The sequence below is a fragment of the Hemiscyllium ocellatum genome, chromosome 39 (assembly GCF_020745735.1).
Source record: "Hemiscyllium ocellatum isolate sHemOce1 chromosome 39, sHemOce1.pat.X.cur, whole genome shotgun sequence".
Taxonomy (NCBI): domain Eukaryota; kingdom Metazoa; phylum Chordata; class Chondrichthyes; order Orectolobiformes; family Hemiscylliidae; genus Hemiscyllium; species Hemiscyllium ocellatum.
The window spans coordinates 36,604,932-36,632,536 of record NC_083439.1 but is presented as its reverse complement, the minus strand read 5'-3'; the positions used below and the strand labels follow the sequence as shown (position 1 = coordinate 36,632,536).

At 42.5% G+C, this 27,605-nt stretch overlaps 1 protein-coding gene across 6 annotated transcripts in view; it reads left to right on the top strand.

The window, feature by feature from the left end:
- The window catches only part of arnt2 (aryl-hydrocarbon receptor nuclear translocator 2), a 464,688-nt gene that overhangs the window by 376,930 nt on the left and 60,153 nt on the right, over positions 1-27,605 (top strand). For all 6 annotated transcript variants that reach the window (XM_060853234.1, XM_060853235.1, XM_060853233.1 and 3 more), the window contains one exon: positions 21,485-21,653. In XM_060853234.1, the coding sequence (XP_060709217.1) occupies positions 21,485-21,653 (169 nt within the window). The remainder of the gene's footprint in view (positions 1-21,484; positions 21,654-27,605) is intronic.

Below are 27,605 nucleotides of genomic sequence, written 5' to 3'. Positions count from 1 at the left end.
CATAATGGACTATAACTTACAGAAATCGATGACAATCCAGCAAGGAAGCACAAAGCATCCACTCACTAACCTGCCTGTGATCTAGTCCCAGATCGAGGCCAGGTTTATACAATATTGACACTGGGTGCTCCATACCTCTAGTGGTGCAAAGGACAGGCACACCCCCTGTTACTACCTGCAATACTCTGCCATTCCAAGAACATTGTCTGAGCCCTTTGGACAGGATTAAAAGAAGAAAATATTATCATCTCTTAAAAGGAATAGATAAGACAATGAAGTAACACAGTTGCATTTATTTAAAATCCTTCACAGCCTCAGGAACTTCCAAACACCAGTAAAATGAATAAAACCCAATACAAATAGATGTGAGATAATACATGCTGGGATAAACAATAGGGAAAGCATTCTGAGTGGGTAAATAAACAAAGTCATTAAATAGCACCATTACAAAATCACTTAGAGTTGCACCACAGGTTACCAATCCATGGAAAATATCAAGCAGCTAAGCTATATTTCTGGAGGGATCTGGAGAATGTTATGCTAAACCTCTTTTGAACTTTGGTTGTTTTCTGGTCACCAAATTAAAAAAAAGGATATGAATTACTGGAGACATGCTGAGAAGATTTACAGGAGTGACACTAGAAAACTGTGGGTATGCACATAAAGAAAGGATTGACAGTTTGGGTCTTTTATTTCTTGGAAAAGGAAGGCTGAGCGGTGACCTAATAAATCTCTTCAAAATAATGAAAGCCCTGTCCAGCAGAGAGGTAGCCAACCATTGCCATTACAGTCCCTCGAAAATGAAGAAAACACAGTGGTTCAGTGGTCAACACCCGTGTTCAATTCCAGCTGCCTGGGTGGAGTTTGCACATTTTCCCTGTGTCTGTCTGTTTCGTCCCAAACATGTGCAGGTTGGGTAGATTGGCCAGGGTAAATGTGGAATTATGGGAATAGGTGGGAGGTGGATTGAGGGGGGGATGCTATTCAGAGGGTCAGTGCAGACTCAATGGGCCAAATGGCCTCTCTCTGTACTGTAGGGATTCTAAGAATCTATGATAACATTAATAATACTCAGTATAAATGCAAATTTATTCAGTCGCATATGTGTAATGGCTAATATGTATAATGCATTGTATCTTACATGGGTGGGATAAGGCAGCATTTTTCTTGAGTCACCATGAGCAGCACCATGCTGTGTATTTCTGAGCTTAACCTGTAACTGGCACAGTTCTCTAACCAAGAAACAATTAAGCACTGAATGAACTCAGACGATCAATGGTCCAACTCACCTTATTAATATTCAACTCACCAAACAAGCAAACCCTTGGAAACCAGAGTGGGTACTTGGCAAATTCAGCTTGCTGCTTGCTCCAAATGGTCTCATTATTGTGGCCACACTCTATGGTTACTGGCCACAAGCACCCAGTGTCCATGGACATTAGCATCCAATATGTGTCTGTGTTTAAGAACCATCTGGCACATCCATAATCATTTAGACAATGCTTCTTAACTTCACCTTGGTCTTTACCAGCAACTACCTTTGTAATGCAGCAACAAAGACTCTGCACTCAAGACACATGTATCCAGCTTAAGTACTGAACCAGGTTGTACCTCCAGACTCTTCACTTGCTGCCATAGTGCTCAATCACTCGGAACCATCCTGCCTTGCATTGACGTTCTGCACTTCGCCACTTTCAGTCAGAAAAGCATGGCTAATAATACTCTTGCTTTGCATTGCTGTTCAGCATAGACACAAAGGAGCTGAAAATGTGTTGCTGGAAAAGCGCAGCAGGTCAGGCAGTATCCAAGGAGCAGGAGAATCAACGTTTCGGGCATGAGTCCTTCTTCAGGAATGAGGAAATTGTGCCAAGCAGGCTAAGATAAAAGGTAGGGAGGAGGGACTTGGGGGAGGGGCATTGGAAATGCGATAGGTGGAAGGAGGTTAAGGTGAGGGTGATAGGCCAGAATGGGGGTGGGGAGGTGAAGAGGCCAGGAAGAAGATTGCAGGTAAGGAAGGTGGTGCTGAGTTCAAGGGTTAGGACTGAGACCAGATGAGAGGAGGGGAAATGAGGAAACAGGAGAAATCTGAGTTCATCCCTTGTGGTTGGAGGGTTCCTAGGTGGAAATTGAGGCGCTCTTTCTCCAGCCGACGTGTTGCTATGGTCTGGCGATGGAGGAGTCCAAGGACCTGCATGTCCTTGGTGGAGTGGGAGGGGGAGTTGAAGTGTTGAGCCACGGGGTGGTTGGGTTGGTTGGTCCGTGTGTCCCAGAGGTGTTCTCTGAGACGTTCCGCAAGTAGGTGGCCTGTCTCCCCAATATAGAGGAGGCCACATCAGGTGCAGCGGATGCAGTAAATGATGTGTGTGCAGGTGCAGGTGAATTTGCAGGGGGATTTGGAAGGATCCCTTGGGGCCTTGGAGGAAGTAACGGGGGAGGTGTGGGCGCAAGTTTTGCATTTCTTGCGGTTGGGTTGGTGGGGGACATGGACCTGACGAGGGAGTCATGGAGGGAGTGGTCTTTTCGGAACGCTGATAGGGGAGGGAGGGAAATATATCCCTGGTGGTGGGGTCCGTTTGGAGGTGGCGGAAATGACGATGGATGATACGATGTATATGAAGGTTGGTGGGGTGGTAAGTGAGGGTTCTGTCCTGGTGGCAATTGGAGGAGGAGGGGGGGTTAAGAGCGGAGGAGCAGGAAGTGGAGGAGATGCGGTGGAGAGCATCGCCGACCATGTCTGGAGGGGAATTGCAGTCTTTGAAGAAGGAGGCCATCTGGGCTGTGCGATGTTGGAACTGGTCCTCCTGGGAGTAGATGCGGCGGAGATGGAGGAATTGGGAATATGGGATGGCGTTTTTACAGGGGGCAGGGTGGGAGGAGGTGTAGTCTAGGTAACTGTGGGAGTCGGTCGGTTTATATGTCCATGTTGATTCGGTCGCCCAAGATAGAAATGGAGAGGTCTAGGAAGGGGAGGGAGGAGTCTGAGACGGTCCAGGTAAATTTGAGGTCGGGGTGGAAGGTGTTGGTAAAGTGGATGAACTTTACCTGGTCCTTCACAATGGTCTTGGACTCCTCCATCGCCAGGCCATAGCAACACGACGGCTGGAGGAAGAGCACCTCATCTTCTGTCTAGGAACCCTCCAACCACAAGGGATGAACTCAGATTTCTCCAGTTTCCTCATTTCCCCTCCTCCCACCTTGTCTCAGTCCCAACCCTCGAACTCAGCACCAACTTCCTAACCTGCAATCTTCTTCCTGACCTCTCCGCCCCCACCCCACTCCGGCCTATCATCCTCACCTTAACCTCCTATCGCATTTCCAACGCCCTCTCCCAAGTCCCTCCTCCCTACCTTTTATCTTAGCCTGCTTGGCACAATTTCCTCATTCCTGAAGAAGGGCTCATGCCCGAAACCTCGATTCTCCTGCTCCTTGGATGCTGCCTGACCTGCTGCGCTTTTCCAGCAACACATTTTCAGCATCATCCTCAGAGCAGGCTGGCATTCTCTGGTGATGTCACCTTCACTGCTGATGCTGGGAAAGAGGACAGCCCAGCTCTGTACCATCCCATTGTGCAGGACCTTTAGATCCCTGCCTCACGCGAGCCACCAATTTCCCCTCTGCTATGTTCAGGGCTAAAGTCAGGAACTGTGTAGGGCAACTCCGGATTGGCAGTGCTTGTCCGGGTGGACAAAGGTCTTTTAGAGATGGCACAGGTGCAAAGGAAGCTGGTGAATTGCGGAGTATCTGCTGAGTGGCAAGTTGTTTTAGGAACAGTACAATGAGAGCAGAATTGGATGTGATAGAAGTCATAGGGTCATTGATGAGGCAAGCTTGGAAAGATACAGCAAAAAAAACCTGATGAATTTAAACTTAGCAGAAAGAATATAAGATTCACTCTGATAAGATTTAAAAATCACTCTGAAATGCCTGAATTGAACATTGAGCAATGGCTCTGCAATAAACGCCAATCAGCTGTAAAGTTCCCAGCTACATCAATGCCTGTTGCTGCTGCATTTTACTGAATTCTTTAGCAAGTTAATTCATGTGAGCTTGATATGTGTTTTCTCCTCCTCATTTTTTTGAAAATAATTTGAAACAAAACTGCAGAAAGAATATTGAAGGATTTTCTTTGGGTAAAATCTATATTTAAATGCTTCATTTTTCATTTAAAGAGGACTCAAGCAAAATTAATTACAAGATGCATGCTTTCTTCTGTTTGTACTAAGAATTCTTTAGAAAGCCTACATAAAGGTTGTTTATTTTTCTCCTTTCAAATTCCAATGCATGCCATCCCTCATTCAATCACAGAATTTATGTTTCTTTCTTTTACCAACTAATTTACAAAAAAAAATTCAAAGATTAAATTAGGCTATGGTCTAGCTCAGAGAGGTGAGCGTACATGATTCACAGTAAAAAAAAATTACATTTATATCACTTGTGCTTTATTTAGTTTCTGCTTAGAACTTTTACACAATTAATGCTTAAGAAAAAGAATTAATTATACACATGTGCCAGTTGCATCCAGTGTGTCCTGTGACCTAGTCATAAAATTACCAAAGAAATAATAAAAATAACAACTTTCTGCATTTTATCTCCTCGGACACGGAACTAGAATTCTGTCATGACCAGTGCAGTCACAAGCTAAAACTCAAATACCATGCACTTTAATATGGTTCAGAAGCCCGAAGCACTTTGCAAAGTAATTAAAGTGCATTTTAATTTTGTCAAGTCTCATTTAATTGTTTTTTGAAAAATAAGATGTTCAGAATATGTCAAAAATCACACATCAGTGGGTTATAGACCAACAGTTTTATTTGAAACTGCAAGCTTTCAAAGCTCACTCCTTCCACGGGTGAGAGAGAATACATCGGACACAGAATTTATAAGTAAACAATCAAAATATCATACAACTTATGCGAATGTATTGAACAAACCTAGATGGCTATTAAGTCTTTAATCAGTTAGAATGGAGGTGCAGGTTTTGGTTGATTAATATGCAAATCCCAGAATTTCTTTAAAGTCACTGCCCCAAGATAACTTCAGGTTTTATCAAAATAAAGGTGACACCTCTGGTCAGAAATTGTATTTTAGATGTGAGGCCATGTTTCAAGTCTGTTTGTATCTGTCAGACTGGTTTTATTTCCAAAGTAAGAATTTCTAAAATGCCACATTGACTGACTGTGTACAGATCATGCGCTTTTTGAACGAAATAGAATGTATCTGCAAATCTGTGAATGCAAATTCACCCCATAGATATGTGTGTGTGTGTGTGTGTGTGTGTGTGTTTTTGTGTGAGAGAGTGTGGGTGTATGTGTCCGTGCATATGTGTGAGAGTGTATAGTGTGGTGGGATGGCCTGTAGTGTGGCATGAACCCAAGATCCCAGTTGAGGCTATCCTCATGGATACCTATCCTGAACCTCTGTTCAGCAACTCTGTGTTGTTGCATGTCCCAAAATCCATCTTGAAGGCGTTTACCTGAAGATCTGAGGCTGAATGTCCTTGACCACTTTATAAATAAAGGTACAAGATATAAAAGCGAGGAAATGATGCCAAATGTTATTATTGCTGGTCAGGTCTCAGCTAGAATATTGTGTCCAATTGTGGGCACCACATTTTAGAGGGGCTTTTAGGTTCTGGGGCTGGGTGCGGAGAATATTTACTACAACAATGCCACGGATTGTTGCTTACACTTGGAGAAACCAGAGAAACTGGGATCATTCTCCATAGAGCAGAAAAGGTCTATCATGAAATTTTTGGGAGGAGTTTCCCATGGCAGGAGGTTGATAACCAGACCAAGATCAGAATTTTTTATGTAGCTAATTGAAAAACGCTACCCAAAAGAAAGGTTGCTGCAATTGCAAAAGTAACTTGTATCAGTACTTAGAAAAGAATCAAAAAAATTCACGGTTACAGGGGTGCAGGCAATTGAGATTAAACTGGATAATTCTAATCAATGAGCCACATTCTCACAGCGCTCCAAATGGTTTGTGCTTGTGCTTTGATTCTATGAATGTTAGCATTACCCCCCTGAATTGTGCACCTAGTCGTGAGAGAGAGTGTATGTGGGTGTGTGTCTATACTATAAGCACCTATTACGTATATGGGGCAAGTTACCTCAGTTAGCTGAACAGCAGGTTTACGAAACAGAGTGACATCAACAGCATGGGCTCAATTCCATACACTGGCTCAGGTTACCATCACATGATCACTTTGTCCTTCGTTTGAGGCATACTGAACCTCGGATTAAACTCCTCACTAGTGAGAGAGATCTACTTCAGAGAAAGTGGCCCTTCAGCCCATCATGGCTGTGCTTGTCAAAAACAATGACCAAACTATTCTAATCCCATCTTCCAGTCTTGTATGCCTTGGCATTGCAAGTACACACTTAAATAGTTCTTAAATGCTGAGAGGATTTCTGCTTCGACCACCCTTCCAGATTTCTCACCACCGTCTGAGTGAAAAGATTTTTCCTCATATCCTCAAAACATTCAGCCCTTTACCTTAAGTCTTTGCCCCAGGTCTTTGATCCCTCAATGAAGGAGAGAAGTTTCTTCCTGTCCACCCTAACTATTCCCCTCACAATTTTATACATCTCAATCGTGTCGCCTCTCGATCTCCTCTGTTTTAAGGAAAGCATCCCCAGTCTGTCCAACCTCTACATAACTGAAACTCTTAGGCAAGCCCAGGCAACATCCTGGTCAATCTCCCTTGCACCCTTCCCAGTGTAATCACATCCCTCCTACAGAACTGGACATAGTACTCTAACTCTGCTCTAGCATTCATACCCAGGAGATGAGTGTTGCAGTACCTGCTTGCATCAATAAATATGCAAGGAAGAAAAATGAAAGAAAAGAGTTTATAATTCTGAATAGCTTATAAATTATTTCATGTGCTTTCTAGAGTCTGGAAAGTTAGTGTCCAAAGAGGATCCTTTCATTTGTAGGGACTTAAATTCAGACGGGTTTATACAGCCATGGCAGGAGGTATAGAATTTCTTTTAAAATTTATCAAGTCACAGCAATATGAAGTTTGCATTTAGAAATTGTTCCTCTCTTCAGCTGAATATATATTTTTTTCTTCCAGAATGAGGTTTTAAGGAAGTTTACTTGGACCTGAACTTGGCTTGGTTTTAACCTGAAACCAGGCTGTTGTGTTAACAGCTAGTTAGATTCTTGGCAGGCTGAGCTAATGTTTCAAAAATATATAAGGGAAACTTCTCAAAATAAAAAAGTTTTCGGTCATATGATGGATCCATTAAGGAGTCAGTTTCAACTTAACAATTAGTTTCTGTATCTCTGGGCAAGGAGCAATTATTCATATTAGGAAATAGATAGGGCTATTACCACAGCCATAACTAAAACAAGACAATTTTCTATACCCCTAGTCAACAGTCATGCTCAATGTATGAGATAATTGGTGGGCTGTAGTCCCTTTGCAGAGGGTTTTGAGTTGTCAACCCTGTTGGACTATAACCTGGTGTTGTGTGATTTTTAACTCTATATTTGTAAGTTATTGTTGATTTGCTTTCAGTGTTTTGCATGAGTTTTGAGAGGACTCTTTCTCACCAATCCCCTGCTAGGGAGTTATGATTGTTTTGTGTACCTTTGTATTTGTTGACTGCAATTTCTACACAATACAAGATGCAGTCCAATTTAATATAAAAGATTTCAAAAAGATGTCTTGTCTAACCTCTGACCTGGTAATTGCTGATTGGAGTTTGCAAAATTTGTAGTTAGCTTACATCTTATGATTGGCTGCAGCCATGCTTTAGTCCTTTTCAAAAATTAAACAAGGAAATATAGCTTTAAAATACTGTTATCTCTTTCATGTCTACTTGACATTACATAGGCAAAGCCAGAAGGAGAAAGTGAGGGCTGCAGTTGCTGGAGTTCATAGTTGAGAGTGTGGTGCTGGAAAAGCACAACAGGTCAGGCAACATCCGAGGCGCAGGAGAATCGACGTTTCGGGCATAAGCACTTCATCAGGAATATGCCTGAGATGTCAATTCTCCTGCTCCTCGGATGCTGCCTGACCTGTTGTGCTTTTCCAGCACCACACACTCAATTTCTGTCAGAATGCTGTTTCCAAGTAAATTTAATCCAGTGACCCAAGCAGAGAGTCTAAAGAAAAAATATCTACTCTTCTTGTGCAAAAATAAGTGGAGTTTTTTTCTAAGTATATACCTATAAGGATCTTTTAAACTTTTTTCTACATTAGAGCTACTATATAATTGCAATGATGTGGAGGGGCCAGTGTTGGACCGGGGTAGACAAAGTTAAAAATCGCACAACATCAGGTTATAGTCCAACAGGTTTATTTGGAAGTACAAGCTTTCGCAGCACCGCTCCTTCATCAGGCGCTCCAAAAGTTTGTACCTCCAAATAAACCTATTGGACTATAACCTGGTATTGTATGATTTTTAACTCTATAATTTCAAGTTCTTGTTGATTTGCATTCGAAGTATTTTCTTTTGACAGGACTACTTTTGCAACATAGTTTGATTATATCTGCACATCTTTAATAAATAATAAAATTTGTGTAGCTTGGAATATAACTGAGTGATGTCAGTGAGGTTGTTCATTTGAAATGTACCAAATGGTTTTTAAACTGAAGAGTGGCATGGTGGTTCAGTGGTTAGTACTGCTGCATCACAGCACAGGGATCCTGGTTCAATTCCAGCCTCAAGCGACTGTCTATGTGGAGTTTGCACATTCAACCCGTGTCTGCGTGAGGTTGCTCCAGTTTCCTCCCACAGTCCAAAGATGCAGAAGTTAGATGAATTGGCCGTGCTAAATTGCCCATAGTGTTCAGGGATGCCTGGGTTAGGTGTTAGTTCGGGGTAAATATAGGGGAATGGGTCTGGGTTGGTTACTCTTCAGAGGATTAGTGTGCACTTGTTGGGCTGAATAGCCTGTTTCCACACTGTAGGGATTCTATAAAAAAGACTGAAAAGAAATTTGGTTCCAGAAAGTTTTCTGGCATGAGGTCAGTTCACTGAGTCTTTGGGTGGCTGTTGGTGACAATTTATGTTTCAGCAGACATTTGAACCTAGTGCCTTTTGCCACTTCAGAGTTTAATGTACATGGAAACCGTCTCAGATAACATAGAAAAGATGTTTCCACTTTCAGATTTTGTTGGGAGTTGAGGCCAAGCCAAGAAGAAGAACTCATTTACTTCTTTTAAGTATTTCAAAATGTGTCATTGCTTCACTGATATTTTTCAAAACATTGGAACACATAATGTTTTAGTTCATGTAAAAAGAATGCTTTGGTTACAGAAGGTTTGCTTCTCAGACTCATGAACAGAGACTACTTTATGAAACTGAATATAGGAGTTTATTCGTAATGTTACCATATGAGTAATTCAGAGGCCTGCTCTAACGATTTTGAGAGATAAATTATAAACTGGTGAATTTAAATTTAATTAATTAAAAAATCTGAAATAAAAAGCTAATAGTTTTGATATGAAACAACTGGATTCTCATAAAATGCCTTCTGATCTACTAGTTTCCTCTAGTGGAGGAATCTGGCTGATATGTGACTCCAGACATCAGTATGTGGTTGACGATAATTGTCCTCTGAATTAACCTAACAAGTCACTTGTTTACATCAAATCACTAAAATAGAGCATAAGAATTGCAATTAAATTCATCACTGCTTCAACGTGAGCATTAGCAACTGGCCTGGTCTACAGTGGAAAATTCCCTTTAACATTCGTGGATATGTGCCAAACTTTGGAGAGCCATCCACAAACAAGTCAAGCAACAGCCAGACGTGACTATACTCACTGAATAATACTTTTCAGCCAATGTCCTGAATTCTGTACCATTCTCTCAGTGTATCCGATCCCACCAGAAGTGGTAGCACAAGGATGTACTGTAAAAATGGCAGAAACCTAAACACTGAACAGACATCATGAGGTCTCATGGCATCAGGTCAAAGGTTTTAAGGAAACCTGCTGCTTTTTTCACTTACTACAGTGCAAACCCCCTCTCCACGACTACCACCACTACTGATGATTCATTGCTTGCATTGACTTGACTGAAACATCAAGGGTACAAAGAGCACAGAATATATTCTGGATCAGGAACATCAATGAACACCATGAAGAGTGGCTTAGCAGCACTACTACTTGCTGAACTGGTCATGTACTGGAGAACATAGCTGCCAGTCTGGACCTGTAGCAGGTAACAAGGAGGGGGTAGGACCAAATTCTTGACCTAGTCCTTAAAAATTTCTGTTTTGCAGATCATTAACCCATAACAGTGTTGGTTAAGGAGACCACTGCATGGTCCTTGTGAAAATGAACTTCTCTCTTCATGTCCAGAGCTCATGGCTCCGCATATTCCTTCCATTATTGCATTCAAGCCAAGGGATCAGTCATGCTTAAATGAGAAGTGTAGAAGAGCTTGCTGGGACTAACACCAGGCATATCTAAGGATGTAGTAGCAATTGGTGAACCAAAGAATTGATCACATGTATTGCAGACCACACAAGCTAAGCTGCCAAAACCACTAAATCAGATAAAAGCTTTGTGGTCCTTCCACATATAATAATGAATCACAGTGGATAATTCAACAGTTAGCAGAAAGGGGAGATTGAATAAATATCCCCATCTTCATTGACGATGTGGTTCACTTATCAGTCCACAAGATTAAGCTGAAATGTTTACAGTCATGTTCGGCTGGAAGTGCTGAATGGTTAATCCATCTTGGCCTCCTCCTAAAATTCCCAGTTTGACAGATATCAAAATTCTGTCAACTCAATTCATATGACATCAAGACATGGCTGCAGAATTAGTACTGAAGAGTCCAGGACTGGCTACACTTCTGGCCAAGCTGTTTTCCAATACAGCTGCAACACTACTACACAACAGTATAGCTATTAGACTGGCTGTGTCCTTTCCACCAAAAAGAGGACGTGTTGGTCCACCAAGAATAATTGCTCTTGATATCAGGACAACATTTGACTGAGAATGACATGAAGGAATCCTGAGAAAATGAAAGACAATGTATATTGGGGAAAACTATCAACTGGATGGAGTCATGCTTGGCACAATTGTGGTTATTGGAGGTGAAGGATCTCAGCCTCAGGATATCACCATGAGTTCCTAAGTGTCTTTAGCTATTTGTCAATGACCTTCCCTTTGCAATAGGCTCTTTAACCCTTCAAGCCTTCTTATTCATTTGATAAGATCTAATTTTGACATTGATTTCAAATCTATCCCTGTAATGGCGGCATAGTGGTAAGCCTGTAGTCGAGAGTCTCAGACTAATGATAGGGAGACTCTGGTTTACTACCTCAATCACGGAAACTGGTGGAATTTAAATTTGATTAATTCCTATACTAAATCAATAAATCTTGAATTGAAAGATAGTTATTATTCTTCATTGTCATAAAAACCTCATTGATTCCCGATCCTTCATGCTGTCTTTATCTAATCTGGTCTGCAAGTGACTCACAGCAATGCTGTTGTCTTAGTTGTCCTCTGAAAAGACCTAACAAGCCACTCATTTTGAGAGTAATTTGCAATGATTTGACAACGATGCTGACATTCCATGAAAGAATAACTTAAAAATTGTTGAAATAGAAGAAATTTTCTCCAGAATCAGACTTTTCACATCCTTAATGTATTTGACCCCAAATTAAGCCATATATTTGCATATCATAAATAAAACACTAAAAGTAAAACCTTAAATTTTCAGGCTTAGCTTCTCTGCTGCTGAATCCTCAATGCTGTTTTTTTAAACCTCTTAACTGGTCCAATGCATTGCAAGCCAGTCTTGTCTTTCATAAAATTGAGGTTATCCATGATGCTGCCTATATCCTCAGTCACACCAAATTCCATTCCCTCATCACTCCAGTGTTCTGTGATCCACACTGACAACCAGTTAATCATACCTCTATTTTGCAATTCTTATTCTTGTTCTAAAATTGCTTCAATCCTTAATCAGGTCAGAGTCAGAAAAGTGGTGGAATGCCCACCTGACACCTTTCTACCCGATTAAAGACCCCTCATCTGCCTCCAAACTTGTCATTGTAAACACGTTGGTCAGATCACCACTCAGTGTTTGACAATCAAAAGTAAAAGCCATGTTTCTGCAAGATTTTATCCAATGGAGCATACACAATTGGCCCATGTAGGTGAGTAGCAGCATTTCCAGAAGGTCAACAGCTCTATACTCCTTGGAGTGGATGCAGATTTGGTATGATAGTTAACACTTGATACTAGGAATCAAAACCTTACTTTATCTCTTTGCAATTCCATTGATGTCAGTCTAAAATATTAAATCTGCCTCCTTCATTTGAGTTGTAAAGCTGTTTTACTTTGTAGAATGCAAATGATAGATGAAAAATAGCAATTTTGGATTTTTATAAGTTTTTATTGCAATATGCTTCAATTGACACAGATCAACAAAAAACAACTATCTTGAAGAATGGAAAGAATATTCACAACCAATTTTACTTCCTTTCATTCACATTCTAGCTAGGAAACTGATCGATGTTTTAATTCCCAGCTGAGAACTTGGAAATTTTAGCTAGCCTAAATATCTGATGGGAACACTCTTCCAAGGAGCAGAATTGTGCCAGATGATCACAGCATTTATCACTGTTGAACTCCAATTACTGAAACTTATTGTACAGGGGATCTCCAGCTTCTGTCACGACACTACGGATTTCTTACAGAAACTCAGCACCCACGGACCAGTCAAACCGGGAACATTCCTCGTCACAATAGATGTTTCCGCACTCTACACCATCATCCCCCACAATGATGGCATCGCGGCAACAGCCTCTGTACTCAACACCAGTCTCCAAACACCATCCTACAGCTCATCCGCTTTATCCTCGATCACAACGTCTTCACCTTTGACAACCAGTTCTTCATCAAGACACACGGAACAGCCATGGGGACCAAACTTGCACCCCAATATGCCAGCATTTTTATGCACAGATTCGAACAAGACTTCTTCTCTATGCAGGATCTCCAACCAACATTGTACACCAGGTACATTGACGACATTTTCTTCCTCTGGACACATAGCAAGGAGTCACTGATAAAACTACACAGTGACATCAACAAGTTTCATCCCACCATCAAATTCACCATGGACTACTCTCAACTGTCTGTCTCATTCTTGGACCCATGCGTCTCCATCAAGGATGGACACCTCAACACCACACTCTACCACAAACCCACAGACAACCTCACAATGCTACACTTCTCCAGCTTCCACCCGAAACATATTAAAACAGCCATTCCCTATGGACAGGCCCTACGCATACATCGGATCTGCTCAGATAATGAGGAACATGACGGACACCTGGAAGTACTCAAGGATGTCCTCACAAGAACGGGGTACGATGCTCATCTCATCGACCGCCAGTTCCGACGTGCCACAGCAAGGAACCGTAATGACCTCCTCAGGAGACAGACACGTGCTGCAACTGACAGGGTACCCTTCGTTGTTCAGTACTTCCCAGGAGCTGAAAAATTACGCCATGTTCTTCGTGACCTGCAACACATTATCAATGGGGATGAACACCTCACCAAGACCTTCCCCACACCTCCACTACTTGCCTTTAAACAACCGCCAAACCTCAAACAGATCATTGTTCGTAGCAAACTGCCCGGCTCTCAGGACAACTCCATACAACTCTGTCACAGTGAACGCTGCAAGACGTGTCAGATTGTGGACATAGAAACCACTATTATGCATGGGAACACCTCCCACCTTGTATATGGCAGGTACTCATGTGACTCGGCCAATGTTGTCTATCTTATACATTGCAGGCAAGGATGCCCGGAGGCATGGTACATTGGGGAAACCAAGCAAACAGACAGGAGGGTTCCCTCCCAGTTGGGGAACACTTCACTAGTGCAGGACATTCAGCCTCAGAACTTCGGGTGACCATCCGTCAAGGTGGACTTTGGGACAGGCAGCAGAGAAAAGTGGCCGAACAGAGGCTGATAGCTAAGTTCGGTACCTAAAGGGAGGGCCTCAACCGGGAACTTGGGTTCATGTCACATTACAGATGATCACCATTGCACTACACAAACACAGATATTCCTACACACACACACACACACACACACACACACACACACACACACACACACACACACTCTTTCACATACACTTTGACACAGGTACACACAGACACCCACACACACCCTTACACACACACTCCCACACTCTCACATGCACCTCCTCACAGATTTAAGACACTCTGCACTCAACACACACACACACACACACACACACACACACACAGACACCCACACACACTTTCTCACATTCACAACCCCCACCACAGACAGACAGATAAAGACCTGCATGCACACATATATTTTGCGGGGTGAATTTGTACTTACAGAGTTACTTTATACTTTGCTCAAAAACTGCATGCATTCATGTAGAACTCTGAGCTCAAAAACTACATGAATTTATGTAAAACTCTGTTATCTCACTTTTTAAATTAGAATCAATCTAAACATCATGGCATAGACAGAGAACACAGGGGGCCAACATCTTCAACATATTGTCTAGCTATCACCATTGTTAACAGCTAACCCGGGAATGCAATTTTAAAAAAAGGTTTTGTGATTTACACATGAAAGAAGTGAAACTATCACTGTATTCTAACAGATGAAAGGCTAACAGACAATCAATTTTTCAATGTCTAATTTCAGTTACATCACACTGTAAATTTTTGCTATAAATTCTGTGTTACGATCGAGCCCTCCACTATCACCTGATGAAGGAGCGTCACTCCGAAAGCTAGTGTGCTTCCAATTAAACCTGTTGGACTATAACCTGGAGTTGTGTGATTTTTAACTTTGTACACCCCAGTCCAACACCGGCATCTCCAAATCAGAACTCCAATTAGTCAGTGTGTCTAAGCCCAAACAGGGCTTAGTGATCATACTGTACTGTAATATAACCATTTAAGACCTGAAGTGAACTGTGTTGTAGAATTTTCAGCATATTTATTACAGCAAGATTTTTCTATGAAAGACAAAAATCTCTTGAAAGATACATCTGATCTTAGAGGCCAGATTGTGGCCATTTTAATGATTGGAGCTCTGTACTCCAGCCAGCCCAGCAAATTACATGCACCAATTGCTGAGTGAACAAAATCAGTGCTAATTGTACATAGTATGGTTGGAAAGAGACAAATATCTTTCCATTTAGATAAACATGAACCTACTACTTACTGGACTAAATTATTCCAACCACAAAAAATGCATGATCAATACTCATTCTTTAGTGAATTGTTTAGGCACATGACATATAACTTGATTGTGCAATTATGAGGTATTTACTCTACATAAACTGTTTTGATTAAATGTAATGAATGTAAATAGGGTCCATTTCATTAAAGTGAAAAGCTATGATGAATAACTGACATCAGTTTTCAATGAAAAAACCTGTTGAAATACTGCTTACGTAAATTGACACTTCGTGCTGTTGTATTTATGTTTTCTGGCTATCTATATAAGGAAACTATGGTTAAATGTATCTACCAAAACATTAGGGAAAAATTTCACAATTGCTTTCTCAGCTTTCTAAGCCTCTTTTTTTTCTAGTGTATGCTCACATATGTTTCACATTAAAGTATGTCCCTACACAGAATAAATGATCTGTATTAGTGTACTCATGGGTAAAACATACTTGACAATAAATACCTACATGATTTAGAGAGAGAACAATCCTATGATAATGACATCTTACCAGATGTCAGCTTCTTTCCTCCATGAACTTTTCAGATCAATAAGTGTGATAGCTACTTGATGTAAAGACAAGGTATGTGAGCTTGATGAGCAGTTCAGCATATGATGGTGTACTGTGCAGGGCTGTGCCACCAGCACAATCTGGCTCCATTCATCAATCAAATATTCAGGAAAGATGGGAGAGAGGAAGTGGTAGAATACTTAATGAAGTAATTTTAACAAAATAAACTCTCAAACAAGGTTTGAACTTCAGTACTGGGTTCAGTTTGACAATTGATGTTCGATCAAAATATAATTCTTAATACAATAGATATCTCATGCCTTCTGTTTAATATCAGTAATAAAGCAGGAGCAATCTGGCAATAATAAGACAGGTTCAGTAACCTAAATTATTACCATCAAGGTTGCAAATTATTTTTTTCTAAGGAGTACATGACTTCAACCAATTTTGTAAAAATCGTAGTAAGTATCACAACCTTATTTACATACAAAAATGAACAGTCCAATTACTGGCTCTTTAATGGTACATGAAAAGAGCCAGTGTATGGAATATTTTCATGCTAAACTCATTTAACAATTTATATAAATATACGTATGACCCATATCCAGCACAATTGCCAAAGAGGGTGTAACATAAAAAGTTACTTCTAACTAAAGATTCACAATTATTAAAGAAAATAAAAACTCACTCGACTGGAGGACAATACATATCAATTTTCCTATATTGATGTACCCACTATGTAATGTAATGTATCCTTTCTTAGCCAGACCCATGTCTATTGTAGCTTTATGTAATATTATTCAAACAACTAATTCGACTTCTGTGAAGACTAGAATTTGAAATTAATTTTGGAGCAGATCTGAATGAATACTCAATTAGGTATTTAGCACATCAGATTGGAAGGCCTTCACGTTGCTTCTACCTTGGAACAGTTTAGAAATACGTCCCTAGTGTAGAAAAAAATCTCAAAATCACACTCAACCTTTTAAAGATCCTGCTCAAAAGCACCAAGCTTTTTCCCAATCATTTCATTTTTTTTTCCTTACTGTGGTAATGAAAGCAAAACATTTTTCAAGACCTCTGATCTCCAGTTTATTTGAGACAGATTGGTACCTCTGTCATAAGCAAGCATGATGATGCCACAACCTGTCAGAATTCCAGTGACTAAATTCCCTCCCTTCCTTCCTTGCAAAAGAGTCACAATCAGGTCAGCTTGGGCAATGTTTGGTGGAGGAACCTCAACTGGGCTAAGATGTATCACACAGGACTTAGCAAAACCAAAAATACACTGCTACCTGCATTAATCCCACTTTCCCACACTAGGCCCTAGCCTGAAGGTACTTCAGGTGCTCATTCAAGTACTTTTTAAAGGTTGTGAGGTTTCCCACCTCAAATACCCTGCCAGCAGTCCATTCCTTACCCCAACCACCCTCTGGGTTAAAACGATTTTCCTCAAATTCCCTGTAAACCTCTTGCCTTTCATTTGAAAATTATGCCTCTTTCTTATTGACCCTTGTTATTAACAAAATCAGAAACTGATATAAAAACTCAGCAGGTCCATAAGACACAGGAGTGGAAGTAAGGCTATTCGGCCCATCGAGTCCACTCCGCCATTCAATCATGGCTGGTGGGCATTTCAACTCCACTAACCAGCATTCTCCCCGTAGCCCTTAATTCCTCGTGACATCAAGAATCTATCAATCTCTACCTTGAAGACATTTAGCGTCCCGGCCACCACTGCACTCTGTGGCAATGAATTCCACAGGCCCACCACTCTCTGGCTAAAGAAATGTCTCCCCCTCTAATTCTAAGGCTGTGTCCACGGTCCTAGTCTCCTCGCCTAATGGAAACAATTTCCTAGCGTCCACCCTTTCCAAGCCATGTATTATCTTGTTTCTATTAAGTCTCCACTTAATCTTCTCAACTCCAATGAATACAATCCCAGGATCCTCAGCCGTTCCTCGAATGTTAGACCAACCATTCCAGGGATCATCCGTGTGAATCTCCGCTGGACACGTTCCAGTGCCAGTATGTCCTTCCAGAGGTGTGGGGACCAAAACTGGACACAGTACTCCAAATGGGGCCTAACCAGAGCTTTATAAAGTCTCAGTAGCACAACGGGCAGCATCTGTGGAAAGAAAGCAGAGTTAATGTTTCCAGGCTAGTGACCCTTGACCTTGCTCTCTCTCCACAAATCTGAGTTTTTCCAGAAATTTCTGATTTCCAGCATCTACAGTTCTTTGGTTTCTTGTTGTCGTTAATTTCAGTTACTTTCATAAATTGCTGATTGTTGACCAGTATGAATCTGAATTTAGCTAACCCAGTGTGTTCCAATTATGACCTTGTTTTCGGCTGAGGGGGTATTCTGACTAAGGCTGGCATTCAGGGCACTAAAAATGTACAGAATATAAATTAAGAAATAGTGGCATAAGAAATTGCAATAAATATCAGTGGTATTAATCATCACTTAAATTGGGCAAATCAAATTGACAAAGGCTGCCTTGAGGCCAAGTTCATAGAAATTATTCATGACAGTTTCTTAAGACAATCATTGTGAAATCAACCAGGAAGAAAGGATATTTTAGATGTGGGTATGCAATATTAAGGTTTAATTGTTTATCCCATGGTAAGGAGTCCTCTAGAGAACACTGACAATAACATGCACTTCCAGTTTGAGGTTGAGAAGTCTGGATCTGAAATAAGTTTCTTAATCTTAAATAATAGTATTGCAAAGGTATGGAGACAAGGTGGCTAATGTGGAAAGGGAAAAATAGATTTAAAAATTAGGCGATAGAGAAGCAGTTAAAGACAAAAGAAACTGCAGATGCTGAAATCCAAAGTAGACAGGCAGGAGGCTGGAAGACCACAACAAGTCAGGCAGCATCAGGAGGTGGAAAAGTCAACATTTCAGGTGTAACCCTTCTTCAGGACTGGGGGTGGGTATGGGGTGAACTGCAGATAAAGGGAGTGGCGGGAGCAGTGTGGTGAAGTGGAGATAGTTATGGACAGGCAGAGGGTATGATCTGTTTGGTCAATGGGAGGAATGAACCAGTTGGTGGAAGGGAGGTAGAGGGTCTGGGAAGAGAGTCGATGGAAAGGATGGGAGGTTATTTGAAATTGCAGAACTCAGTGTTGAGTCCTCTGAGCTGTAGGCTGCCCAGGCGGAAGATGAGGCGTTGTTCCTCTAATTTACGGTGTGGTTTGCTGTGGCAATGAAGGAGCCAAGGATGTTCTTGTCAGAAATGAAGTGGTTAGTGGAATTAAATTGGCCAGTGAATAGGAGGTCCGGTCGGCCCCTGCAGGCCCAGCTGAAATGTCTAGCGTACCATTCCCTAAGTCTACATTTGGTCTCCCCATTGTAGAGAAGATCACATTGGGAACACCTGATTGGAGGACAGGCAGGTAAACCTCTGTCTCACCCAGAAGGATTGTTTGGGGCCCTGGATAAAGGTGAGGGGTGTGGTGTGCCATCAGGTTTTGCATCTTTTTGGTTGCAGGGGAAGCTACCTGGCAGTCGGGGTGGGGGGGGGGGGGGGAGTTGGTGGGGAGAGTGGCTCAAACCAAGAACTGTAAAAGGGAAGGGTTCTTGTGGAAGGCAGAGAGAGGTGGGGAGGGAAAGATGTTCTTGGTGATGGGATCTGGTTGGAGTTGCTGGAAGTGTTTAAGGATAATGCATTGGATGCGGAGACTGGTGGGGTGGTAGGTGAGGACAAGGGGGTGTCTTTATTGCATTAGGGGGTGTGGTTTAGAATAGTGGAACGGGGAATGGAGATGGTGCAGTGGAGGATAGAGAAGCAGTGGCAGGCTTGTAAAGTATTATTTCAGAACCCCCAGCAAAGGAGTTTTCCATTCAGAATTCTGAATTTTAAAAAAAAACTGTGGAAAGATGAACCATCCAAATATAATTGAAGAAGTTGAGGATGGTATCAAATTAAAGGGCTTACAATGTCACAATAAGAGAGATAGTAAAATATAAGAGTAAGCTAACAAGAAATATAAAACAAGCAGGAAAGCTTCTACAATCAGATTTAAAAAAGAGGACACTAAACTGAATGTTGCTCCCTCAAATTTGGGACTGGAGAATTAATTTTCAAAAGGCAGAAAGTTTATTCGACTTAATTGAGGATGTGACTGGCTGGATGGAAAAAGACCAGTATTCGGATTTCCACAATGAATCAATAAGTACCCTATAAGAGTTACCATGGAAGGTGAGTGTTAAGTTTAATCTGTTAGCATGTATAAAGCAGTTGCTAGCTAACAGGAATAAATGAGCGATTTTCAGGTTGGCAGAGTGGAACTAGCAGGGTGCCACAGGGATCTGTCTGGGACCTCAGCTGTTTGCAGTGTTTATTAGTGACTCGATTGAAGGGATGCATTGTAGCCTGATTTGCTGACGACACAGAATTGGGTGGGAAAGCTAGTTAATTAGAAAAACATAAAGAGTCTGCAAAGAGGATATGAATTTCTTAAGAGAGAGCAAAAGTTTTGCAGATGGACTGTAAGGTGAGACAATATGAGATTATCCACTATGTAGGAAGGATGGAAAATTGAAGTATTATTTAATAGAGAGAGACCACAGAATGCTATTGTTAACAAGAAATTGGATACTCTTATTCATAAATCACAAAAAGGTAGCATGTATACGGCGAGGAATGAGGCAGGCAGATAACATTTTGGCCTCTATTGAAAACGTTTGCTGTATAAAAGTTGGCAAGTTTTTTCTGCAAACGTGCTTGTTGTTGGTGAGACATCATTTAAAGTACAACATCCAGTTATGGTCTCCTTTTTGTAAGGAGGGATGTATTGCGTTGGAGGCAGTTCAGACCAGATTCACTAATCTGACTTCTGGGATGAAGGGGTTATCTTATGAGGAAAGATTGAGCAAATGAGAGGTCACCCATTTCAGATGGAGCTGTACAGTTGTTGTAAGATTGAAGACTGAGTTAGATAGAATTTTGCTCTAAAAATCGGTCAAGAATTATTAGGATCCAGAATGGTAGGTAGGAAAATGGGGTTAACGCATGTTCAAATTAGTCATGATTTTATTGAATGTCAGAGTGGGCTCAAGGGCTGAAAGGCTCCTGCTTTTATTTCTCCTGTCCTCAGTTCAGTACCTGTGTATTGGTGAAGGGTGATGAAAATACAATACAAGAGGTATGAAAAGGCATGTAGCCAAAAGGAGCTGGAAAACTAAAACACCTGTATGGGTTTCATTCATAAAAAGAGGTAAATTGTAAGCTATTGGACAAAGAACTAGTTTAGAGCATATTAGCTGTCTAAAGGAATACACAAAAAGAAAAATGATACTATTTGGTACCTTTACCATTGATAAATTAACAGCATGTGAAGAGGACGGAATACCTGAAACAGTTTGTCCAACAAAAATAATAATAAATTTATGAAAAATATGCTTTGTTAAAAATGGGATTGAAAATTCTAATGTTGTAATGTTAATGATCTTATTTAGGTTATTTTCAATAATGTAAATTTATATTAAAATTAGAACACTGGAATTCAATTCCAGTCGATATTGGCATGTAGATACCAGCCACACACATCGTTTAGATATTATTAAAGAACTGCACTCTGATATGTACAATTCGTATTATTTTCATTTTGTTGGCATTACATTTTCCAGCTTTGCTAAGATTTCAAAGTATATTTATGTGCTGAATGTCTGCAGTTTAGAGTGCAAGCTTTTTCTTAAACTTAAGGTAATTGCACATTAAAAATATCATTATCTCTTGCAGCAAGTAACCTCGCAATCCAGTAAGGCTCAATCACCACCTTTTGCCATAGGATCAAGTCACACGTTCCCAGCAGACCCATCTACTTTCAGTCCCCTGTCCAGTCCTGTGTCTACATCTTCACCAGGAGGACCTTCTTATACCAGTCTGGCAAATCGATCCACTGGTTTTGGTAAGAATATCTAATTGTAACCAGCAAGATAATTCAGTCTTTCCAGATTAATAGATTATTGTGTTACATTAGTGGTATGTGCTTAAGACATGTATTTAACATAAGTCAAATTTCAGCTGTACTTCCCTACAATTGTTCTTGGACCTTTGTGTATGAGAGAGATCCTAAATATGCTATTCAGGCACAGAATAAGTTTCTGTTCCTGATTACAAATAGCTGATAGACTGTGCTGTATATTTGCATGTGCTGAATCCGACTCCCATTTCCATTTTAGTCTTTAGTCATTTGCAGCTTGGTAATGAATTTTACCAGAGTCTTTTTCTCCTCATTGGAGTCCTTAATACTTCCTTGTTATATATTTGTACTGTGTCAAGAGTTATGTTACCACTGTAGATTATTATTGCCAACGCAATTTAACAATTAGATGAGAACCAACTAAATCCCTGTGAGTCAAACAACATACAACAACAGATCAGGGCCGAATGGCCTACTCAGGTTTTCTATACTTCTGTGGTTCTTTAGGTGAAAGGGATTAAAATATCAGGGGAGAAAGCAGGAACAGGGTGCTAAGTTGGACTATTAGTTGTGATCATATTGAATAGCAGAGCAGGTTTGAAGGGCAAATAGCCTACTTCTGCTCCTGTTTTCGATATAGAACATCTTTAACATACTTCTGTTAAGTGTGCCTTGAGATTTATCATAAAACAAAGGATGGCGTTAAGATGTATAAGGAGATACGAGTCAATCTTAGTTTTTAAGGCGTCTTTTAAAGGGGGAAAGCAGGGTAGAGAGGAATGAGGTAGAGGAAAGGTATTCCAAAGCTTGACACCCTGCCACAAAGTGGAGCACTTTTTATGTTCCACACTCCTTTTCACTATCTGTGTCCAGTGTGATGGACCATTTCCTCACACTTTCTCAATGATGCATGCATCTTTTGTTGCTGTGTCTCCACTCTCTGCCACTTCACTGTAAAATGCATTCCTTTACCCTGCTATTCTTAATTCCTCCTTCCTTTTTTTTAAAGTGAGGATACACTGGAAGATGGGTGGCAGTGGGTTGAAGATGAATACTGCAATTGAATATAGCTGTAAGTAAGGAAGCAAGAGTTGGTGATGGTCAGAATTGAGATTACAGAAGGGAGTTGAAAGGATTACTGCTCGGGCATTCTTGTTGTGAAGTCAAAAATCAAGAGTCATACACACCTCACTGCAATCACAGGAGGAAAGAAGGAAGAAAAGAAATAAAAGAAACCTAATTCCACATTTATAGAACACTGCGTGACTCAAAAACTCAAAGGACACTTTACAACAAAATGAATATGGCGAAGTATAGTCAATTTTGTAATGTGAGAAGCCAATTTTTGTGACAATGTCATAAACAGTCATCTGTTTTAGTGATGTTGATTGAATCACCGGTTTGTTACAGAGATGAGGAGACATTTCTTCACCCAAAGAATGGTGAGCCTGTGGAATTCATTGCCACAGGAAGTAATTGATACCAAAACATTGAAATTGTATTCAATGGGCGACTAGATCTAGCACCTGGGGAGAAAGCAGGATTATGCTATTGAGTTGCAAATGTGTTGCTGGTCAAAGCACAGCAGGTTAGGCAGCATCTCAGGAATAGAGAATTCGACGTTTCGAGCATAAGCCCTTCATCAGGAATAAGAGAGAGAGAGCCAAGCCGGCTGAGATAAAAGGTAGGGAGGAGGGACTAGGGGGAGGGGCGATGGAGGTGGGATAGGTGGAAGGAGGTCAAGGTGAGGGTGATAGGCCGGAGTGGGGTGGGGGCGGAGAGGTCAGGAAGAGGATTGCAGGTTAGGAGGGCGGTGCTGAGTTGAGGGAACCGACTGAGACAAGGTGGGGGGAGGGGAAATGAGGAAGCTGGAGAAATCTGAATTCATACCTTGTGGTTGGAGGGTTCCCAGGCGGAAGATGAGGCGCTCCTCCTCCAGCCGTCGTGTAGTTGTGTTCTGCCGGTGGAGGAGTCCAAGGACCTGCATGTCCTCGGTGGAGTGGGAGGGGGAGTTAAAGTGTTGAGCCACGGGGTGATTGGGTTGGTTGGTTCGGGCGGCCCAGAGGTGTTCTCTGAAGCGTTCCGCAAGTAAGCGGCCTGTCTCACCAATATAGAGGAGGCCACATCGGGTGCAGCGGATGCAATAGATGATGTGTGTGGAGGTACAGGTGAACTTGTGGCGGATATGGAAGGATCCCTTGGGGCCTTGGAGGGAAGTGAGTGTGGAGGTGTGGGCGCAAGTTTTACATTTCCTGCGGTTGCAGGGGAAGGTGCCGGGGGTGGAGGTTGGGTTGGTGGGGGGTGTGGATCTGACAAGGGAGTCACGAAGGGAGTGGTCCTTGCGGAACGCTGATAGGGGAGGGGAGGGAAATATATCCTTGGTGGTGGGGTCCGTTTGGAGGTGGCGGAAATGGCGGCGGATAATACGTTGTATGCGCAGGTTGGTGGGGTGGTAGGTGAGAACCAGTGGGGTTCTGTCTTGGTGGCGGTTGGAGGAGCGGGGCTCAAGGGCGGAGGAGCGGGAAGTGGAGGAGATGCGGTGGAGGGCATCGTCGATCACGTCTGGGGGGAATCTGCGGTCCTTGAAGAAGGAGGCCATCTGGGTTGTGCGGTGTTGGAATTGGTCCTCCTGGGAGCAGATGCGGCGGAGACGAAGGATTTGGGAATATGGGATGGCGTTTTTACAGGGGGCAGGGTGGGAGGAGGTGTAGTCCAGGTAGCTGTGGGAGTCAGTCGGTTTATAATAGATGTCTGTGTTGAGTCGGTCGCCCGAGATAGAAATGGAAAGGTCTAGGAAGGGGAGGAAGGAGTCTGAGACAGTCCAGGTGAATTTCAGGTCGGGATGGAAGGTGTTAGTAAAGTTGATGAACTGTTCAACCTCCTCGTGGGAGCACGAGGCAGCGCCGATACAGTCATCGATGTAGCGGAGGAAAAGGTGGGGGGTGGTGCCAGTGTAGTTGCGGAAGATGGACTGTTCCACATATCCTACGAAGAGGCAGGCATAGCTGGGGCCCATGCGGGTGCCCATGGCAACTCCTTTAGTTTGGAGGAAGTGGGAGGATTGAAAAGAGAAGTTATTCAGGGTGAGGACCAGTTCAGTCAGTCGAAGGAGGGTGTCAGTGGAAGGGTACTGGTTAGTGCGGCGGGAAAGGAAGAAGCGGAGGGCTTTGAGTCCTTCGTGATGGGGGATGGAGGTGTACAGGGACTGGATGTCCATAGTGAAAATAAGGCGTTGGGGACCGGGGAAGCGAAAATCCTGGAGGAGGTGGAGGGCGTGGGTGGTGTCCCGAACGTAGGTGGGGAGTTCTTGGACTAAAGGGGACAGGACCGTGTCGAGGTATTGGGAGATGAGTTCGGTGGGGCAGGAGCAGGCTGAGACAATGGGTCGGCCGGGGCAGGCAGGTTTGTGGATTTTGGGCAGGAGGTAGAAACGGGCGGTGCGGGGTTGTGGGACTATGAGGTTGGAGGCGGTGGATGGGAGATCCCCTGAGGTGATGAGGTCCTGGATGGTCTGGGAGATGATGGTTTGGTGGTGGGAGGTGGGGTCGTGGTCAAGGGGGCGATAAGAGGAGGCGTCCGCGAGCTGGCGTTTGGCTTCAGCGGTGTACAGGTCAGTGCGCCAAACTACCACCGCGCCTCCCTTGTCTGCGGGTTTGATGGTGAGGTTGGGATTGGAGCGGAGGGAGTGGAGGGCTGCACGTTCTGAGGGTGAGAGGTTGGAGTGGGTGAGAGGGGTGGACAGGTTGAGTCGGTTGATGTCACGGCGGCAGTTGGCTATAAAGAGGTCGAGGGCGGGTAGGAGGCCTGCACGGGGTGTCCAGGTGGATGGGGTGTGTTGGAGGCGGGAGAAGGGGTCGTCGGCTGGAGGAGGAGCGCCTCATCTTCCGCCTGGGAACCCTCCAACCACAAGGTATGAATTCAGATTTCTCCAGCTTCCTCATTTCCCCTCCCCCCACCTTGTCTCAGTCGGTTCCCTCAACTCAGCACCGCCCTCCTAACCTGCAATCCTCTTCCTGACCTCTCCGCCCCCACCCCACTCCGGCCTATCACCCTCACCTTGACCTCCTTCCACCTATCCCACCTCCATCGCCCCTCCCCCTAGTCCCTCCTCCCTACCTTTTATCTCAGCCGGCTTGGCTCTCTCTCTCTTATTCCTGATGAAGGGCTTATGCTCGAAACGTCGAATTCTCTATTCCTGAGATGCTGCCTAACCTGCTGTGCTTTGACCAGCAACACATTTGCAGCTGTGATCTCCAGCATCTGCAGACCTCATTTTTTACTATGCTATTGAGTTGGACAATCAGCCATGATCGTGATGAATGACAGAGCAGGCTCAGAGGGCCAAATGGCCTTGTCCTGCTGTTGTCTTCTATATTTCTATATTACCGTGCATTTGGTCCATCTTGTCAAGTACACAGGAGTAAAAATGCTTCAACTATATTGAACTCCATGAGACTGCACCTGGAGTATCATGCGCAGTTCTGGTCCCTTTGCCTGAGCAAATACATACTTGCTCTAAAATGAATGCACCAGAGGTTCACTGGAACAACTGCTGGGATTATGGATCTATCCTATGCAAACAAATTGAGGAGACTGGGCTTATATTCTGTCTGGAGCAAGATTTACCTACTGTTAAGCCTGTCAGTCCACTCAAAATCTCCTCTCTCCCTCTGTATGCTAATTTTTAAAATTGTATCACAGACCTTCTCTCTGATTTATATACTCAGATTGTTCCCCTCCTTAGTGCACGCTGACCCAAAGTATTCATTTAGATCTCCATCATCTGTAGTCTTACTTTCTCCACAAAGAAGATTCAAGATTACTATGGGAAAGGGTAAGGATGGGCCTAAAATCAAAGATGATTTAGCCAGAGTGGAGAGGGAGCAGAAACTTTCAGGTAAATCTGTCTCAGAACAGTGGGATTAAATCAAGAAGGAAATATGAAGAGTACAGGGCCAATATGTTCCAAAAAGACAAAGGGTAGGGCTATCAAATCCTGTGAACTCTGTATAAAGGGACATCCAGCAATGGATTGAGAGAAAAAGGAAGGCATATGGCAGGGGTCAAAATGGCAGAAGCCCTAGAACTTGAATCTTCTTTGTGCCAAGAGAGAACAACACCAACCTCCTCAACCTAATGTCATCACTAAGACTACTCTTGCAAACCTTTACTTTACCCACTCAAGGCGCATCACATCCTTCCTAAAATGTCATGACCAGAATTGGATCCTTGTTATTTCCTTCCATCACCATGAAGGTCTTGCTCTCTTAACCTTGCCCCTTTCCTGAGACATGGAGTCTCTCAGGTTAGACCTATCACCTTGCTCTAATGAAAGAGCAGCGCTATGGTTCTCTGGTACCGTGGCAACCTTTACCAGAGTTTTGTAAAGTTTCAGTGAACCATCCCTGATCTTATATACAAGTATTAAGTACATGAAGCTCAAGATTCCCAGCTGCAGTGCTAACTACTGGTAGTATCCTATTGTTTTCAAAATCTATACACGTGATGTCTCTGTCCATGCATATGTTTTAGATCTATGCCATGATATATATATAATGTCTCGCTCTATATTTTCAGCCAAGAGTGCATCACCTCACGCTTCTCTGAATTAAATCTCACCTGTCATTTTTCTGCCTATTCTGTTAGTCTACCTGTGGTTCCTTACAGTCAACTGGTAATAAGCTCACTGTTTACCCTACTTCCAAGATTGGTATCAACAGCAAATTTTGAAATTTTACTCTGAATTACAATATCTAAGTGATTTGCATCAGTCAAAACTGTTGTGACCCTACCACTGACTCTTGAAGCATACCGCTGTCTGCCATAATTCAATCTGGTAAAATCATTATTTATCATGACTCATTGTTTTCTGCCCTTACGCCAATGTTTTATCCAACCTGGCATTGATCCTCCGGTTCCACAGGCCTCAATTTGTTA